At 37.1% G+C, this 20,457-nt stretch overlaps 1 protein-coding gene across 3 annotated transcripts in view; it reads left to right on the top strand.

Annotated features, from left to right (window-relative positions):
- Window positions 1-20,457, top strand: part of AVL9 (AVL9 cell migration associated) — a 41,390-nt gene that overhangs the window by 11,912 nt on the left and 9,021 nt on the right. For 2 of the 3 annotated variants that reach the window (XR_011724309.1, XM_071736087.1), the window contains exons 2-12: window positions 3,054-3,174; window positions 5,397-5,482; window positions 7,229-7,300; window positions 8,064-8,153; window positions 8,530-8,596; window positions 9,263-9,303; window positions 10,410-10,472; window positions 14,076-14,145; window positions 14,774-15,306; window positions 18,624-18,758; window positions 19,562-19,781. Coding sequence is in view for 2 of the 3 variants with exons in the window: in XM_071736087.1 (XP_071592188.1) it covers window positions 3,054-3,174; window positions 5,397-5,482; window positions 7,229-7,300; window positions 8,064-8,153; window positions 8,530-8,596; window positions 9,263-9,303; window positions 10,410-10,472; window positions 14,076-14,145; window positions 14,774-15,306; window positions 18,624-18,758; window positions 19,562-19,781 (1,498 nt within the window). In the remaining variant the exon portion in view is untranslated. The remainder of the gene's footprint in view (window positions 1-3,053; window positions 3,175-5,396; window positions 5,483-7,228; window positions 7,301-8,063; window positions 8,154-8,529; window positions 8,597-9,262; window positions 9,304-10,409; window positions 10,473-14,075; window positions 14,146-14,773; window positions 15,307-18,623; window positions 18,759-19,561; window positions 19,782-20,457) is intronic. The other variant, XM_071736088.1, reaches the window with a different exon arrangement.

The raw sequence follows: 20,457 nt of genomic DNA, 5'->3' as shown, positions 1-20,457 counted from the left end.
GCAAAGGATTCATAACTGCAGTTGATGCAAGTCTGTAAATTGAGCCGAGGAAATCAAGCACGATGCCTAGAACATAAGAAATAGAGCAAGTTTCACCTGCATTTGTTCAGTCACCTGCAAGTTAGACTTAGAATTCTGAACTAGCTCTCCTCACAGGTGATGGAAAGAAGTAGAGTACATGAATCATCCCATGCAGGTGTCTGTTTTTTCTAACTATGCAGAGTGCTTAGGAAGACTGTCTCAAAGATCTTGATTTTTGATATGTAAGCTGACATGAATCTCACCTGCAGTGATTACTTGTGGAAAAATTTTACTTTGTTCTTTGAAGTTAAATCACTGGGAACTCTGCAGTCAAAGGGGTGGTAGAAGGAGGATCTCCTGGGTATTGCATACTGTCCTTCCTGTTGGATTTTCCTTTTAATTTTTCATGCTTCTTTGTTACTTCCACTCTTTCAGCCTCTGCAATATGAGGTGGTATTTATATGACTACTGATTTATTAAACTGCACAAATGTGATTCTTCCTTAGAAATTAGGGTGCTTCCTACATGGATCTTCTTGGGGAGGGGAAGGAATAGAATGTCATAATGCAAATCAGATTTATCACAAAGTATATATGTAAAATAGATTATTTAGGGCCACTTAAGCAATCTTAATTCTGCTTTATCTGAGTTTTGTGATCCTTTCTTGCTCTATACACACATGCATACAGAAACTTGTATATTAGAACACAAATTTTTAACAGCAGATGACTAATACAAAGAAAGATGATTGTCAGTATCACTAATGCCTCTTCAGTTTTTTGGGTTTGGAACAATCAAAACCTGCAGAAATCCATGTTGCTGGGAGTGTCTGATAGAAGTTGAGGTTCTGCTAGCATATTGTGAGCTAAAAGAACAAGGTTCTTCAGCAAATTTCATGCTATTGAAAGAACACAGGAGCCAGATGTCTTAGATCTATTCTGGACCTTAAAAAGGGGAGTATACATGTTTTTCAAACAGCTTGATCTGCCCTACCTTTCTTTACTTTAGATATGACTTCTAATTTATTATTTTGGTTTGAATGCAAAGTGCTTGGAAGTTATTGTTTTAGGGTTTTTGTCTGTCAGGAATGATGCTTGAAGGTATTCACTGAAGTCTAAGGGACCCAGGTTTTCCTCTGTGTTCAATAGAAAGATGGTCCTGCAGTGATTGAATCTGAACCCCTCTGTATTGGCCATGCAGTGAAATAAAATACCTGATTCAGGATGTTTATGTTGATGCTTCTTGATATTATCTACGTTTTAAAACTTAGGAATCATGCTTTGTTTATTGCTAAGGTTACTCATTCTGTAAGGATGTAGAAACAATTACGTGAACAGTAGTTTTCTGTCAGGCAGTTTGAATCTGGACAGCAACAAATTTTATGGTACAATTATCTTCTGTGTTGCAGATACTTATATGAAGCTTTTTAAAAATTTCTTGTAATCTGTGATTTGAAAAGGACAGCAGAGAATTCTCAGGATTTATGTCTGTACTAAATGGCTGGCAGTTTCTCTGCTCCTTGTGTAGATACTGATGCCAGTATTTGTCTCTCCTTTGGAAGTCAGATGCTCTTCTGTTTTGCTTGCTGGCATATTTAGCTTTAAAGGCTCTAAGGATTCTTCATAACTAATTACAAGTCAAGGTCTGGATTCTCTCCTCCTACCCCTGCTGAAATGAATTATTTTTCTATTGCATGTCTCTTTTTCCCCACCCCCTTGTGTAATTATTGTTTGTATGTTACTTACCTTTAGCTCAGGTCTTTGGTAATTCACCAGACCTTTATTTTTTTGTGTGTATATTTTCGAGATCTCTTCTATAATGCAAGAATAAGAAAACTAGAAATTCATTCAGCAAGTAGTAAGAATTGACTTCTTGTGTCATTTTCTTGTCCTTTGCGGGTTTTTTCCAAGTTGCCAACAGTTGTAGAAAGAGTGACACCTTGTGTTTAGGTGAAGAATTTTACTTCTTGATTTATTTCCTTTTTTTTTTTCTTCAGTTGTCCTGTACAGGGTTTTTATTGTATCATCTGTCACATGTGAAGAATTTCTGTATGCTTGCCCTGTCATGTTTTTTATTTTTTATTTATACATACATGGAAGATTTCCATGTATAAGTTGTACAGCTCACTAGTTTATCATTAAATATCTTTCAAGAAAAGCTGCAGCATCATTAAGTAGTTTCTTTTTCTGATAAAGTTGTGCTTAGATGTTGTTTAGTAATCTAAGATGACAAACAAGGCTGGAAGAAAGAGTTTGTTATAGTAGCTGGAAACCCAGAGGGACCTCCATAGGAAAAGAAGATGGGGATAACACTGTGAAGATGCTGATTAGGGGGATCTGTGGTAGACATGTAGCATAATACAGGGAATAGAGAGGTTTTCTGTTTCTAGGAAAAAGAGAGAAACGGCAAATAAATGAAAGGTGAAAACAACAAGCAAGATCTCTTGGGGGAAGGAAATGGAGGTACTTTAGGCCAATTTGTAGAACACATTATAGTTGAGGACATAACAATATTTAAAAGCAGTATTTTACTGTTAGTACAGTTTCTGAGATTATTCAACATCTTGCAGGGTAAAATAGAGGCTTGCATATGTTACTGTTCCCTAGTCATGAGCACTTGAGGGGCTGAGAAGCCAAATCTAGTTCCAGGATGTGTGTGCTCCAGCAGTTTACCCTGGTGACATTGAAGGTGCAGCAATGTGCTGCTGGATGCAGGGGAGAAGGTATTCAGCTGCTGGGTGATGTGTTCTGCTTGAAGATCTGTTCCATGTTTCTCTTGAGAAAAAGATACCAGGCTGAATAGGAGCACTACGGAAGCCAAATCAGCCCAGGGCCTGTGGGGTTAGACCACACCTGAGTCAGTCAGTCTGTGGGTGCTTTGGAGGAAGAAACAAGTACTGCTAGAAGGAAGAAAAACTTTGTTTCATACTGTTGGTAAAAAAAAAGGTGCTAGGCAGAATCACAGAGCCTTGCTTGTTTGGTAACAGTAATGTATTCTCTCTTTGCCTCCACTGGTTTTGTTTCCTTGTTTAGGTTGAATTTTCCTATCCTTCCCTAAAGCCTGGAGAAGGACATGACAGCCACAGTTTACCAGAGGAATGGAAATACTTGCCATTTCTTGCCTTACCAGATGGTGCTCACAACTATCAGGAAGGTAAGAAACAGAAGAGGAAATTGTGTGTGTTATAATACATGTTACAATATGTGTGTGTTAGTATGTGTTGCAGCAACTAAAAGAGAAATCTTGATATCTGAACTGTTGATCAATGACTCATTTCACTATTATGCTTCCTGTACTTGTTTTTTTTTTTTAAGCTGCAAAATACATTGGCAATTATATGTTGCTTCAGAATTTAAAGTGAAAGTAGATTGTGAAGGTGTACCTTCTACATCAAGAAATCATATGTCAGTAAGAGTTTAAGGTGTATAGTCCTAACCCAAAGCAAGGCTACCAGCTTTCTCAGAGGTTCTTTGTAGGGGGAATAAACTATTGAGTAAAACCTAATCCAGTTTTAAGGTCAGGGAAAAGTGAAATTCTAAAACTCAGCTGTGTAATCTATGTAGTCATTGTGATTTATGTTTTTTTTTCTCCACTAATTTAGGGGTTCTTAGAATGACATACAAGTCATTCAGTGGCTGTAGAATGGCATATATTGAAAACCAACAATTGTAAAGGGAAAGAACAGGAGCCTTAGTGTGTTTTTCAGCAGAGGAAATGATAATTTGACACACAGTTCGCAGCAGGTTCACTTATTTTTTGTTGTTTTTCTTTAGTATTGCATTTATTTCTTTGTCTATTTGACAACAGTTCAGTTAATCACTGCAACATTTATATGCATGTTCAGTTTTTTTCTGCAGAGCAGTGAACAAGGAAGTTGCTTAAAACAGGAAAATCTCAGAAAATCTTTAGTACTACTTTTCATAAGAATTTCTTTTTTAACTTGAGGTACTTAGCTTCCTATTCTCCAGCTTCCAGAGACCTCACTTGGAAGCAGAGGAAGTTGTATCAAAGTAATCCTCTTCCTAGCAGCAATAAGAGTCTCAATGATTGTGCTCTAGGTAATAATTTTTGTTCAGTTTCTGCATTGTTAAATACATAAGGAGAAGCAGGCTACACTCAAAACTAGGAAAATAAACATAAGGAGAAGCAGGCTACACTCAAAACTAGGAAAATAATATGCATCTGCACTTACCTGTTCTCACTTGGCTCAGTACCATTCAAGTTAATGCTCAACTTTGAGCATTTTTATTGCTGCACTAAAATGTTATCAGTGTGTATTTTTTGGTAATAAAATACGTATCCTTGTGTTTTATAGGCAAGAATACACATGAACTTTAAATAGGCAAATATGTTTCAGAGAATAGTTATATTTACTGTAACTATTAGATACCTGGTTTTTCAGTTTTAAAGTTATGCTTTCTGATAGTTGCATTTCTGCAAAGAGGATGACTTGGTACAGGAAATAGTCTCAAAGGCTTTCTAAAACCCGAAGTGATCTCCATAGTATAATCAAATTTGTTCCAGGGAGTGAGTGTTGTTGTAACAGCCCCTGTTTCTGTTGGGATTTTTTTCTTCTGTTCATTTTGTAACTATGAAGCAAACAAACAAAGTCGGTTTAGAAACAGATTTTGCTCATGTTCTGAGAGGCAGTCATTATGTCCTCCTTTATTTAGTATTTAGCAACTCTTTTGCAGTATTAGCAAGTGTGTATGTGTATATCTCAAGCCATAAAAACCTTTCTCTTGTCATCTTTTATAGAGAGTTTTTTCTTTTCATGTCACACTTGCACAGAGATAGTCATTTTTTTGGTGTCAGACTGGGGCTCACAAAACCTCTTTGTCAGTATAGTGGTGCTGGTGTATGGGTATCTCCTTTGGCAATTTAATTGCTACTCTAATCTTTCAACTGTAGGTCTTCCTGGGTGTTTTTTTCTTCTCTGTCTTCTCTGAATTCACCTGCTTAGTGGTATCATACTCCAACTGCAAACCTTGCCTCACAGTGCTTTGCCTTTATTCCTCTGTACGGAATTTGAAAAGCAGCAGACCTATGAGTTTCGGTGGTGCTTCTCTGCTATCAGTAGCTGCTACTGAGGCCCTGTCAGTGGGCTTATAGGAGCTTGGTCAGGTTAACATGAGTTTGTTTTCAGAATATCCACGTTAGCAGAGCTGGAACTTCTCCTGCAATGCATCTTGCAGTTTGGAAGCTAATTTGAGTGCAGCTATGGCTTTATAGATGACTTTTTCTTTCTTTTAAAGCCACAGGAAATAAGTGTTCTAGTATCTTAAGCATTAAAATTTTTATAAATAAATGATGGTGAAAATAAAAATGCTGAATTCTTGTTTGTGACTTATGAAATAGTCTTTTCTTTTTCATAGATACTGTGTTCTTCCATTTGCCACCAAGATGTGGGGATCGAACCACAGTATATGGCGTCTCTTGCTATAGGCAAATTGAAGCAAAGGTAACTTTCTGAGTTGTGAATTATATCAGTGAAATAATAGGCTTGATGCATTAATGACCTTGAAATTCAGTGTTTTACGTTTCACCAACAGTAAAATTGCATGATCAGCTTACATTTTTAAAAATCTATGAAAATGTGCATGGTAGGTAGATACAGAACTTGAGAACTATTTCTTTCCCTTGTGTCAGCAGGCATATTGTGATCTTTTAAAATGTTCAACGGAATTGAAAAATACAGTCTGGGTCTTGAGAGCTAATCCAAGCATCAGCAGCAAGTAGCAATATGAAGCTGATGTCCAAGTCGTGTTTCCAGGAAGGTAGAAGGGTGGAAAAAGTTTGAATTTTTCCAGTGTGTGACCATGAAGAATTTTAGCATATTTCCTGGGATCTGACAGTACAAGGATAGAGATGTTTCTCTTCACCTACTGTCTTTGCCAAAAATACACTTGCAGAATAGACCAGAATCTTCCTGATCATTGTAGTTGCCTACTGATAGTGAACTTTTGGCATTAAAGCTGAAAAACTGGTTAGAGCTGCAGTGTGCACCTGACACAGTGAGGAAATTATGTCCTTGATCTATTAGAACCTGCACATATTGTCAAAAGTAGTAATAGTAGTATGACTATGGACTTACAATTGAGAAGTTATTAAAATTTCTTTAAAAATTACTCCCTTTTCTAGTGAAATGCCAAGAATCTGGAATACCATGTGAGTCTGAGTTTTAAATGAGTCTTGTATTCAGAAAATGTAAATTATGTACTCTGGCTTAGTGTTAATCATAACTTGATTGTATTTCAGGTTCCTGTTTATGTTGTAAGAGAAATGTTACACATGCAGATTTAAATTTCATTTCTTTTACACTAAATCCAGGTTGATTTAAGCTCACTCATCTTTCCATCTACAGTACAGTCTGTACTGTGCTCTATGATTTAGAGTCTTGTTCCATTTAACTATGCAATAACTTGGCTTTATTGTGCTCTTGTTTCCAGTTTATGTTGTTTAGTAACCGATTAAGAAGATAAGTAGTTGTTTAAAATGAACTCTTTGGAACAAGCAGAACATAAACCAATGTGTTTTGTATGACAGCTCTGGCACTCTTTCAGTCTGTCCCTTCTGATGTGTGGGCTGCAGTCTGCACATTTGCTGTTTTGTAGTTAAGTGAATCACTTGGCTGTAGTTCTGCTCCCACCCTTTCTGTGTCTGCTGCTAAGTGCTGGGAGCATTTAGTCTGGCTGAGGATGTAGTTGATTCTGCATATGATAACTCCTTCACTTTATGGATTGCTCAGACAAAATCCTTGAATATAAAGCAAACAATTTCTAGGTAAAGACTTCTCAGCCTGGTTTGTTTTCACAGATAGTGTCAGAGAAGAATGAGTGATGTGTTGTGGCTTCTCTTCATTTACATTACCCTGAGTTAAAAAGACATTGTTTTTTCAGGGCTATTGTCTTTTTCTCATGCCGGTGGCCCTTAAAGAGTCCTCTGCCTATCTGTATTTGAATCTTTGTTGTGCCCAGTGAGGTGAGAACACAAGGCTGACCTATCAGTGAGTGTTATGACAGTTTTTACTAAGTAGGGACACATTGTTGCATAATTTGGATATTCTGCCACTGAAGGCATTTTAGGCAGTTTAAGCATTTTAGGATTTTGTTTAAATGGAAGAGCGGTATGTGGCAACTAGACCTGTGAAAAAAATATTTTTTTAACAGTATGTGGGTAAAAATACTGTAACCCTTCTATTCCTTAGGCATTAAAAGTACGGCAAGCAGACATCACCCGAGAAACAGTGCAGAAAAGTGTCTGTGTTCTCTGTCAACTGGTAAGAATGTTTTACTCCCCAAGCACTATCAAATAGCATATTAAAATTGTTTTCCATAATCTTATTTGGAACTTTTGGCTCCAAACATCTTCCTTTTAAATCATTGCAGAAAGCAGCAAAAGACTGAAGTAAAATTGAAACATAAGGCTTTGGCATTTTAATGAGCTGCCTTGAGCTGGTATCTCCTTGTAAGGGTAATTGTAAAAGTATCTGCCTGTTGTCAGGGACCAGGAGGATATCTAGTTGCACTTTTGATTATTCTTAAGTGCTACTGACTTTATTTCCTGTAGTAGGATTGAGAGGATTTGCCATTATAATAACTGGAGACAGTGGCTATTGGCAGTTGTAAAAGAGGTTTTAAGATAGTCATGGATACAGCATACGGATGTTTTGAAGCAGCATCTTGTATTTCTGTCTATTTAGAAAAAGCTATTGGTCACCAGGCAGGGAAAAGAAATTCTTTCTGTGCTTAAAGCTGAAGACAGAACTGTTACTGGAGCTGCATAAGCAGTGTTGAAGCAGGAAAGGACTTTTCCAGAACGATATTCAGTGATGTTCTGGTGTGTGCAAATAGAAAGAAAATAGAATTATCATCATTTAAAGTGAGTGCAGGAGAAAAACGCTGCGAGTCAGTGACTCTCCATGGACTTTGTGTATAACAATGTGCCTGTATTGTGAGATAAGAATAGGAGAAGCTTGAAGGTCAAAATACGGGACTAAATAACTTTTCTTGACTTTCTTTTATCTTTGCTTTTCTTCCAAGCCTTTGTATGGGCTACTTCAGGCAAAGCTGCAACTCATTACCCACGCGTATTTTGAAGAAAAAGACTTCTCCCAAATTTCAATTCTAAAGGTAACTTTTAAGTAATAGCCACACAGAAGAAAACTTTCAGTGTATGGCTACAACCTTTAATGGTTTTTAATTACTGCTCAAATATTGCATTTGCATAGGTCATTCAGATGCTCAGTTTTTGTCCTAACTTAATGTGAACTAAAGGAATTACCCTAATCTGGTAAAGGGTCAGCTTTCTGTTTTTTAATGAAATACAAGAATGAACATGACTTTCAGCCTGTATCTCTGTTGACTCCATTAGTAAAGTTTTACTTTCTAGAATAAGACATTGAAGTACTTGAGTAAGTGCATTTTGTTTATTCTGTGGGTTTTTTTGTGTGGCCATGTGCCATTAACAGCTTCTGGTTCCCCCCCCCCTTTGTTCAAACTTTTACAGGAGCTGTATGATCATATGAATAGTTCCTTGGGCAGTACTTTGCTAGAAGGGTCACAAGTTTATCTTGGTAAGTGAATCTTTTTGTTCAAGCAGCAGACATGGTAGATTAATCGGAGCATTCCCTTCCTGAGCATTCCTGAGCTAATTTGTTCATGTGCATTATCAGAATAAGCACCAGAGGTCTGTGTGCCTGCACAGTATTCTGTAATGGAGGTCTTTTTATTACTCAGTTTAAGTAACTGTCACATGTGGTGTTGCTTTCATAATAGGAGTTAGTTATATGTTGAAAGCCATGTTCCCTCTTCACCTAAGACTCTGACAAGCAACTTCTTGGCCGCTTTTGGGAAACATTACTTTCTTAATTTTTAAATGGAATTCACTGATGTGGGGTGCTCAAGCTTATATCTACCTGTTATTTGATGTATCTCCCATTTGATTTAGACTCTTGCTTGTGCTTTCTGAAATCACAGTGTATTATTTATTTCAGTGTTTCCATATTGCCATCTGTCAGCCAACAAGAGTAACTGAGAGCATCGCTACTCACATGATTGTCTCCATTGTAGGTTTAACTCTTGCTCCTGCTCAAAAGAAAGAATTTCTGCTCTTGAAATAACCAGGTTCACTTAGAATGCATAGTGGCTGTCCCTCTCCCCCTAAAAACAGTGTCAAGAAGGAAATTAATATCTCTAATAGCTACTAAACTGTAATGATTTTTCTCTTTTTGGTATCTCAGGTCTGTCTCCTCGGGATCTTGTTCTCCATTTTAGACACAAGGTAGGTGTTCTCAGCTACATATGTAAAGTACAGTTGTTATTTTGTGGAATAAAATGCTTTTTGAGGAATTAAAAAAAAAAAAAACAAAACAAGAAAATGAAACCTGTCTAGTTGCACCTGAACTAGGATTAAAAAGACTGTTTCCTAAATACTTGTGGTTACAGCCTCCAAATTTCCCTTCCCATTTTGTCTACATAACTTTAGTGAAATGAGTTCTCAGCTGAGAAATTCTGTCTGTCTGCTGGATTCCCTTGAGATGCTTATGTTTGGGAGATACTTCTTTAGTCCTGTCCCAAGGTGCAAGTGGTATCTCAGTTATGATCTTGTTTTTATTTCCTGCTTCTCATCAGATGAATTTTATGGAACAATATTTCTTAAGTCCATTCAAATGCAACTTGGAGCATTTTTCCAAGTATCATGTAACTTTTGCTGCAACTACCATCATAGGAACCTGAGGGGACTTGCACCTCTCCTTTTTCCTAATGACTATTGAAATTGAGTTTGTGTCCTGTAGCTAAGGTATAAATAGCATTTAGAATCTCTTATTATCTGGGAGGCATCAAGGAAACAAATAAAAGAATTTGCATTTCACAGTATATTTGCACCTGCTCAGTAGATTTTTGGGGTAGAACTCATTTTTGTTTCACTCCAAATGTCTTCCCCAGAAGCACCTGGGTTTTTATTTGAGTGCAGAGAGTCTGGACAGCCACTTCTCATCTATATGCCTAGAGTTAGGTGAGGTGAATGCTGTTATTGGTATTTTGCTGAATTACTTTCTGTACCTCTGTGGAGAAACTTTTATCCAGTGTAATGTGTAATTGTGGAATTACACAACACGTTGTTTCTGATAAATTCTGCATGATCCAAAATAAAAAATTCTTGCTTGTGCAGGTTTTTCTGTGTGCATCTCAAACATTATTTTAAAATGAGTGCGTAGATGGAGAAAGGTATTGGAACACTGTTTTTACTAGTCAAATGTATTTGATTGTGTGACAGTTCTGCAGTGATTAACATGAAATCTTGAATATAAGATTCTGCTTGCATGGTATTCTTGATAAATGGCACCGGTTCACACACCATGTTTTCCCTTTGTGTTTTTTTTTCAGGTCTTGATTCTTTTTAAATTGATTCTTCTAGAGAAAAAGGTAACGTGTTGTAGGCTGAGGCAGGTAATTGAAAAAGAAATTACATCATTAATTTTTTTCTATATGAAGCTATTTAGAATATACCAGTGAAAACCAAAATAAAACAAAGAAAAGTATCTGAAGTTGTATTAACAACATTGCATTTGTATATATAATGGAAAATTATGCCAAGAGTAACTGGTGTATATTGATGTATAAACTTGCCTCCACTTTTGTTGTGTCTACACTTCTTGTTAAAAGCTGTCCCAGCTAGAATAACTAAAATGTGATTAAACATGAGTGGAGAAGCTGAACACTATACAAGACAGGAATACAAATCCATAATGCAAATAAGTACCTGTGTGAACAAATCACTGGGCAAAGGAGTGTGCAGCTTTACAGTAAGTAAAATTTCTCAGTAAGCAGAACTTTTGGTTCAGGCTTTATGTAGGCACATCACATGAAAAGAATGCTACAAGCATCATTCAAACCTGAATTGTGTGGACTCCTGCAGGTGATGGTATAAAGAGCTGTATCTGTTAGGTCAGGCTAAACTCATAAATTGTTAAAAACTGTAGAATTCTAGTTTCACTGTTTTCTTTGGGCTGTCTTACTGCCTCTGAAGTGATGCTATCATAGCAGTTTAAGTGGAATATACAAATGTACAACAGATGTGGAATCAATAAATTTTGTTGTTCTTACCTGTATATATTAATAGCCTGGAACAAGATCCTCCACTAAAATGACTATGTATCAGCTCTCAGAAACACTTACGCAGCAATTTTTGTTTATCTTGCTTTTCTAAATTTTTGTTTCAGTTTCCCAAATTCCACCTTTTCTTCATTGAGCCTGCTGTGTTACAACACAGTTTCCTCAGGGTACTGAGGAGTATTTGCGTTTCCCATTAGCTGCAGCAGGAAAGTCAGGAGGACTTAATCTATAAGATAGCAAAACAGTTGTGGTTTGTGTGGTCTTGTTTTTTGGGATTTTTAGGTCTATATCCAAACCCTAGTTGTCTTTTGTTTTTAAAAATAGAAGTAGCAGCTTCTCCAAATCTTTTGCACTTGCCACTTAATTCTCTAAGTGAGATGTACCTTGACAGTTCTAAGTATTTATTGATGAAAATAAATGAAGTTTCTGCATTCAGAAGCTATATGCTAAAGACTGCTGTATTACAGGCTATGCAAAAGGTGGACCTCAGAAAACATGATTATGACATAGTAGGAGTAAACATATAGAATATAAACATATGGAAATGTGTGTAATCATTATTTGATATGAAAGCTTTTACCCAAAAAATTACTTAGTACATGGTGAAAATCTGTAATGCTTTATTGTTTTAAACGTAAGTGAAAGGAATATTTTCCAGATAGGATTTTGTAAAATATCTCTAATCATCTGTTTAAAAACTTGTGATAGCATTTCACCAGGACGGTACAACATTTGGTCAGATATAAACTACATACTTGACTGAGCTACAATTCTTTTCTGAAGCTGCTCAATCCACAAGACATAAATGCACAGGGAGGGGAACAAGGGTTTCCCGAGCATGTTCATATGACTCAGTCATATGAAACTGTTTTGCAAATAACTTGATGCTTATTGAATAAACCTGCAGGTTGCTCTGTTTTTGTTTTTCCCCATATTCAAGCAGGAAGAGAACACTTTCAATTTCAAAAGGAAGAGTTTTGGCTTTCTGACACTGCCTGTTTTCTTGCAGTTGTTAAGGTTTTGGAATAACTGTGGGAATCTGTATGTTCAAAGGCCTTAAATATAATATGCAAGAAGCCATTAGTAATGCCAATATTCTTTGAGCTGAAAAACATCTGAATGCCACAGAGACTGCTTTCTTCAATCCTCAGCAATTTCCACAGGCTAAAGGAATTTTTTTTCACCTCCCAGCTGTTGTTAGGCTGGAAGACTGCTTCCAGATGGGTGATCATTTGACTTTCTGAGGCCAGGACCACCCAGTTTGCTGATGTAAATGTTGGAGGCCATATAATGAGGTTGGCAGGAGTAAGGAAGTGTGCATCCATATAGACAGAAAGATGGCAGAGGGACTGGATGGGACAGTAATAGTAAACAGTGAGCTTAAGTAAACAGTATGCCCAGACAAAAACCTAGCTTGGAATAGATTTCTTGAAAACGAGGTGGTACATTATAGCTTGAATTATTTCTGTAGGCTTAAAAATAAATTTGGCTAGGAATGCATGTTATCTGAGAATCTAAACCTCCAGGGCTATCACAGGGTTTCTGTTGTAGTTCATTCCTATTCTATCATGACTCTTTCATACATGCATTATAGAGCAGCATCTTAAAAGCAATTAGACTTTTGTTCCCATTGGAGTCAGCCCAAATTCTTTCCTCAGATAGGCTGCTTGTTCTTCTCATCATCCTTTTCTTGTGGCTGTTGCAATTTGAATTCACTTATTTCTCTTGAACAGAGAAAAAAGGAAAATTGTACAAGATCATGTAAGTAGTCTATTTCTAGTTGAGGTACCGGTAAGCATCATTTGGTGTGTTAGGACTGCACAGGTCTTTCTCTTGGTTCCATCAAATCACTGGCTTTTAGACCTGCAAGTAGTAGTGGAACATGAGTTATTATCCATCAGTCATTGCTAAAGTGGCTTCCTAGCTGACAGCAGAAATCTTCTATTAAGTCTAACTCTGCAAACTCGCATTTTTTATTTCATCATATATGTAGTAAGCTGGCCTGCAAAATCAAGCAGTTAGATCGTTCTGTGTTCCTTTGCATTGTTGATTCCTTGTTATGCTCATGTGTTTTTTACTAGTATTATGCTGCTTGAGGATGTAAAAATGGCACTGTTTAACAAGTTGACTTTCATGGGGGGTTTTGTGCTTTGTTTTAGGTTGTTTTGCTTTTTATTTCCTCCCCCCTCAGGCCTGTCTTGGAGGAACTCCAGTAGTATTATTCAGTCTGTCTTGTCTCCTCTTTCACTGTTAGTCTTTAACCCACCTCCCTTTTGAATTCCTAACTAATTTACTAATCCCAGTCTCTCTGATTTAATTAAGGGGATTCTATTTTCCCATGTTATGCCATAAGTGCTTTACCAAAATTAGTATCAGTCATGTCTTCCCTTTCAAAAAAATATTTTTTTGATCATAGGAAGATACCTGTAATAAATATATGCTACATGTTTTTCTGCTTTTAATTTATCTGCATACCTTTAATGTATTTTCTTAGACTGTTTTTTGCATATGTTTCTGTCAGAATCCTGGAAGGGAAATGATTTGGGCTCTTTGATTTATAACAGATTTTGATGTACTACAAATGAACTAGAATTTATGTGGCATGCCAGGAACAACTATTTTCTGTCAGTCATTCAGGAACTGGATCAATTTGGGAAAAAAATCTGAGTGAGTGACAGAACAATTTGAATGACTGACAAGTATATGCTACATAAAGGTATACATAACATATCTTCTTTTCAATATATAAGGATACAATAGATGGATTTACATACTTAATTGTTGGGAGAGCTTTTTTTGATAAGCAGAATTTCTAAAGTAAAAAAAAAGCAATGCCTTGAGTATTTTCCATGTGTTCTTTGTCATTAGATGTGTTTTATTTTTCTCATTCTTTCCTCCATTGTTCCCCTTCCCCACCCTTCTCTCTTCTGTCACCAGGTGCTGTTTTATATTTCTCCAGTAAATAGACTGGTGGGAGCTCTGATGACTGTTCTGTCACTCTTTCCTGGTAAGATGAGAAATCTGGATTTCTTTTTATATGGTTTCTGGTGATAACTGGGACTGGGTGTACTGTTTCGTTTGGAAAACAGTTTATGTGATAATACAGTTCTGTTGGTATGTTGCCTGAAAAGTGGGTGACTTGTATGCATGTCCATGTACTTATGTACACATTTCCTAATACTTACTACTTGCACTCTGAGTTATTTCTTATGCTTTATTGGAGCCACTGGATCTTCTGTATTGCCGGTGGGGAACATAGATAGGACCTTGAATATGTCACATACTTCTGTGAAATTTCTTAAAAAACAAAATTTAAAAACCTCTCTTGTACTTCTGCCTGTGCTCTTCTAAAATACAACCAAACAGAACAAAAACCCCAAACAAAACCAAAACCCCTAATCTTGCTAATTTGTAGCTTCTAACCAGTCTTCTCAAAGCAAAAACAATTATGGAAGATTCTTTTGGAGATAAAATATGGATATTGGTTTTTTTAACACCCTTCTCCCTCTCCCCCTCTGGTAGTGTTCTAAAATGTGTTTTATATACATTGTATACAAGACAGCTTTGTTAATTTTTATTAACAAAAGTTACTTATACTTGACTTGCTGATATTTATGCAAGCTATCACTTTCCAGGTATGATTGAACATGGTCTTACTGACTGCTCACAGTATAAACCAAGAAAGAGCATATCGGAGGATTCCGGCTTGCAGGAAAACACACCACGGTTAGATGACTCTGTGTCTGCTGCTGATACTTCAAATACAAACTTAAGAATGGGAGAAGGAGGCAGGAAGACAGCAGGAAACCACACACTGGAAGCAAAAGTGCCTTTCTCCCAGTTAGAGAAGACTTGCAACGGAGCTCAGTCCTCCAATGGTACGGTGCAGCGCTTGAAAGTTCCTTCTCGGGCTTCTCCAGCCTCCTCTGAAAGTGACTGGGAGACCTTAGATCCTAGTGTTTTGGAGGACTTGAATCTGAAAGAAGGTGAACATGAAAATACAGCATCAGAACAGGCTGGTAATCTTCCAAGTGAAGGCATGAGCTCAGAAAGCCTTCCAATCACTGTGCAGCCCCAAGCGAATACAGGACACGCGGTGCTTGTTCCAGGACTGGTATCTGGATTAGAAGAGGACCAGTATGGTATGCCATTGGCTATTTTTACAAAGGTAAACACGTTGTTCATGACATCTGGTAACTCACAGACACCTGTTTTTCAGAAGTGGTTAATAATTTTGGTTATCCAAGTCGACAGTAGGGCACTTCAAACTCTGTAAGTACAGTTTCTGGCAAGTGACTGTTCCTAGGCAGGTGGAAAGTGTGAGGGAACATCTGAGAAGAGTGCTCGTATATACACACTTTCCACTTTTCTTTACATACATATTTGCAGTCCTACATAATGGCAATCTGCAACCCCTCTGTGGATAGTAAATAATATGTATCAGTAACTCTTGGGTTTTTTTTACCCTGAAGAATTGTTGATCTAACCTGTATGGGGCAAGATCAGAGTACTCAAGTGTTTAGGTACCTAAGCTAAGATTATGAACACTATCTTAGCTGACACCTAAACCTATGTTTTCCTCTTTTAATTTGCATATATATATATATATGTATTTATAAATGTGTATATATGCACAAAATGTATATATGAATGTGTATACACACACACACACATAAAACATATAAAATTTCACCCTTTTTTTTTTTTTTACATGATGACTGTTCCTGGCTGCCTGTGACTTTTTCTGTGCACAGTACATTGATAAGCTGCTGAATTGTGAGCTTGCTCTGATGCGTAACTGAACTCCAGGTATTTCTGTCTCTCTGAGGATTCTGATGGGCATTATCAGACAGCAAGCAATGCATTTATTAGGGCTGGTCTCATAAAGAAACAGGGAGAATGCATCCATTTTCAAGAAAATTTTGGCAGTACAAGAAGTTATGGAATACGGGTTTTTAAAATTATTTTTAGTGTAATAACCTTTTAGATTAACATTTGCCCAGAAAGTAGAAGGTTCAGATTAATTTCCTCAAGCTGATGAGGTTCAAAGTGGTGTTACTTCTTCTGGAGGTGCTTACTTGCATTTGCTTGCATTTGAGCATCTCACAATAACTTTCACTGGAAATAATATGCTACATGGGGCTTGAGCAAGCAGCTCAAATGTTACTGCTTGTGTTGCTTTGTGTCACTGTTAGAAATGTTTTCTCAACAGACATTTGCAGTCTGGTATTTGTCCTTATGGTCTGTCTAGTGAAAACAATGGCCTGTAAACTGTACTTGATCTAGTTCTATCAAAAATACTAGATCAAAAGCAAGAAGAAAATAATTGATAAGGGAGCCTGTGAGTGCAAACTTAGTTTGCTGCTCAGCTCCTAAAATGGAAAAGCAAACAATTTCAAGGAAGCTGACAGTTTTTACGTGTTTACTTTCTGTTCCATAAAGGCACTTTTCATTTGAGTTCATCCAGTGTAATTAAAGCAGAAAAGGCTTTACACATTTCTCAGTTATCACAAAAATGTAATTCAAAGTTCAAGTTTAACCACTTACTGGAAAGTTTAAATCTCTTTTAGATCTTTTGTCTCAGGGTTGTTTTATGCCATGCCATGTCAAGACTTAAATCTGACAAATATGAATGCAAGGAGATTTTGCAAGATACCATAATGCACTACCCAAGTACAACTGAGAGTAAGGGAAAATCTGTTGTGATTCTTGTTCTTTAGTATCAGTTCTGTAAGATCTTGTATGCATTTCATTTGCACTTGTGGTGGCTTAATGCCAGCCAGCAGCTAAACACCACAGAGCTGCTTACTCATTCCCTCCACACAGAATGGGGAGAGAACCAGAAGAGTGAAAGAAAACTCACTTTTTGGGTTGAGATAAGTAAATTAATAAGTAAAGTTAATGCCATGTGCACAAGCAAAATAAAACAAGGAAATAATTTCCCACTTCCTGTTGGCACACAGCTGGTGTTTAGCCATCTCCAGGAAAGCAGGGCTCCATCACACCTGATGGTTGCTTGGAGAGACAAATGTCATCACTCTGAACATCCCCCCTCTCCTCCTTCTTCTTCCCTGAGCTTCCACCATCATATGGTGTGGGATATCTAAAGAGATCAGTTGGGGTCAGCTGTGTCCCCTCACAACTTCTTGTGCACCTCCAGCCTCCTCATTGATGGGTTAAGTAAGAAGCAAAAAACTCCTTGACTCTGTGTAAGCACAGCTCAGCAGTAACTAAAACATCTCTGCATTATCCACTCTATTTCCAGCACAAACCCAAAACACAGCCCTATACCAGCTACTATGAAGAAAATTAACTCTGTTCCTGCCAAAACCAGCACAGCAGTCTTAAAAAGAGTACAACACATTCACAACAATAAAAGGTTTTGTACCTACAAACAAATGTGAATTTGGAAACTGATATTTGATACTTTAAATAGTGAAAGATTTCCAAGACTTTGATACCTGAGTATACAGCAATTAAACCATCCCTTGCCAGTTTCTGAAGCCAGATTATTATTTTTTTAATTTTACGTTTTAGGTTGGTGATTCTCTCAAACCACTGTTGTTCCTTTGACACAGGCTGTTTTCAGCTCATAAGTGCTTGTCATCTGGAAAGCCATCCCTGCATCTAATGTAACAAAAGGGAATAGTTGTGCTCCTTCCTTCCATATGTTTCCAATTCCCATATACTGTGTGATAGAGTGTGTGCTCTTTGTCTGTAGCATGCTTCTAGCCCTTCTGGTTTTCTGCTGATGAATAAATTGCTTTGTGCTTTATTCAATTGAACATCTGTAATTAGACTACAGTAATAGACTCCAGGGGTATGTTGATCCTATATTTAAAAAGAAATCACAATACCTACAGCTGCGTCTCAGTGATCTCTCAGTGACTTATCTCAAAGCCTTTTTTCAAAATGTTTGGGGTGTTTTTTAGTTATAATGTAGGATGCGCTAAAAAGTGCAATGTATTGCTTTCTGTCCTGCTCTTAAAGCAGGCATGCATATGCTTCTTAAAAATTGATTGCTCCCCCTGGAGCCTGGAAGTCTCCACCTACAAAATGTGGATAGTGGTCTGTAGCTTTCCTGCATTGTGCACCTCAGCACTACCAGAAGGCATCGTGGTATGCAAGTGGAGAGGTGATTCTATTGATGACTTGTCTCTGAATTCACCTGAGACCTCACTCTTGTTTTATAGTGCTTATGCTGTTGCTCTGTAAACATATTTGATTCCTGTCCTTTGCACTGTGTTTCAGTTTCAGTCCTGAGACTGAAAGGCACCACAGCCTCTTGAAAGATTTAATTAACGTAGAATCTGGTTGCCCTGCTTTGTAGATGTAATGCAGCAAAACAATAGGTAATCATGGCTGAAATTGTAATGACCGAGGGTCATGCTGGGTGGAATTTGCTGGCTCTTTTAAGAAAAAATGTTAAGTAAAACCTCTTCTTTTTGCCTTATGTTAATCCTCTGAATATCTCTGTTACTTTAGGGGTACCTTTGTTTGCCATACATGGCACTGCAGCAGCATCATCTCCTCTCAGATGTAACAGTACGCGGCTTTGTTGCTGGAGCCACCAATATCCTGTTCCGTCAGCAGAAACATCTGAGTGATGCCATTGTGGAAGTATGAGTCTCTGCATTTGAACCTCTTGAACTACAGAGGAGGGAAGGGGGGGGAAGCAGAGCTTGCATTTTAGATACAGCTTTAAAGTTTCACGTTCATGCCCAAATTTTGAATTGTATCTCTATGAAATAAATTTGTTAAATTTGTCTCATTTTTTTAGGGTAGGATTAGATAAACTGCAAAGCTAATAAGCTTCTCTTATACCCAGCATTTGCATTTGCAGGGCACTTCCTGAATTTTTATTCTGTTGCTGGTGCAATTTCACTTTTCATGTCATAGCCTTTGTCATGACTTTGTAATAAGGTCATTAAAAAATAAATGCTTGAAGATGAGAAACGGGCTCAGTTGGATCATAAAGCACATTGCTATTGACACCTCCTTCTGATTTAATCAAGAGGCTTAAAAAATAGTATCTAAGAAAACACTGTGTCAATTCTAGAGAATAAATACAACTATCTAATCAGTATTTAGTAACATAAGATAGCTATGTATAGGTAACCAGCTTAACAAAATGAAGTGATAATCAAAGAACTTGTAGGGAAATACATTGTGGGCACCAAATTTCCTCTGCCAAATACTATCATATAAGTAGGTTTTACTATGTGCCATTAAGATAAGATTCTGGTTATATCAGAGCATTATGTGACTTCCAAAGAATAGCTAATTCATTATTTCTTTGACCATGTTTTTTTCTTCTTGATATTTTAGGGCACTGTGGGTTTAGATTTGGGTAGCTGTATATAGTAGTATAGATAACCAGTTTTCTTTAGATAAATTATTACCCTTGGAATTATTTCAAACAGATAGAAGATGCTCAGGTACAAATCCACGATCCAGAACTCCGCAAGATCCTCAACCCAACAACTGCTGACCTGCGGTTTGCAGATTACTTGGTGAAGCATGTAACTGAGAACAGAGATGATGTTTTCCTTGATGGCACAGGATGGGAAGGAGGAGATGAGTGGATCAGGGCTCAGTTCAGTGCTTATCTTCATGCACTTCTTGCTGCTGTGCTGCAACCAGGTAGAACAGATACCTTGTCCAGGAACTCTGTAATAAGCATTTGCTTGGTCGCATTAAATGTGTGGCTTATCATCCGATTTCCCTCTGCCTCATATTTCATTTTAGGGTGCTTTTTTGCTTGTCCATGGCTATCCTTCTCATTGCTTCACAAGCTTGTTACTAACTTTTACTCCATAGCCTTACACACACTTTCTTCTTTGACTGTCTCCTTCTGGTTTTAATTAAGCTTTCTTCATAAGTTAAAGTACCTGAAACCCGATATATGATGAGATTTTCATGAAATAAAGTGTATTAAAGACTATTGTAACCTGAAGTTTTTGTCTTAAATTTTGTGCATGAATGTAACTGAAATAATTAGGATTCTATTTGGAGAAAAAGTTTAGTTTGCCAGCACGGACCCTGGTAACTTCATCCTCAGTATGTGCCTAATTTATTCAAATCTTGTTCTGTGGTATTTGTGAGAAAATATAGGATTGAGAACTTTTTTTTAAGTAAAAAACACTAAGTTCTTTGGCAGCTTTAATATTCTAAGATGATTTTCTGGTAGACATGCAATATCAGGATTTTCTGGGAACTTATACTACTTCACTGTCTGCCTTGAAAATTATTTCCTATGCTCTTCGGTTTTTTAAAGGGGATGTTGTTATGATAAGTTTATTCCACAGTAGTTCATACT

Source organism: Heliangelus exortis, chromosome 2, assembly GCF_036169615.1.
Source record: "Heliangelus exortis chromosome 2, bHelExo1.hap1, whole genome shotgun sequence".
NCBI classification, from domain to species: Eukaryota; Metazoa; Chordata; class Aves; order Apodiformes; family Trochilidae; genus Heliangelus; species Heliangelus exortis.
The sequence above is the reverse complement of the archived record's forward strand: the minus strand, read 5'-3'. Positions and strand labels throughout refer to the sequence as shown.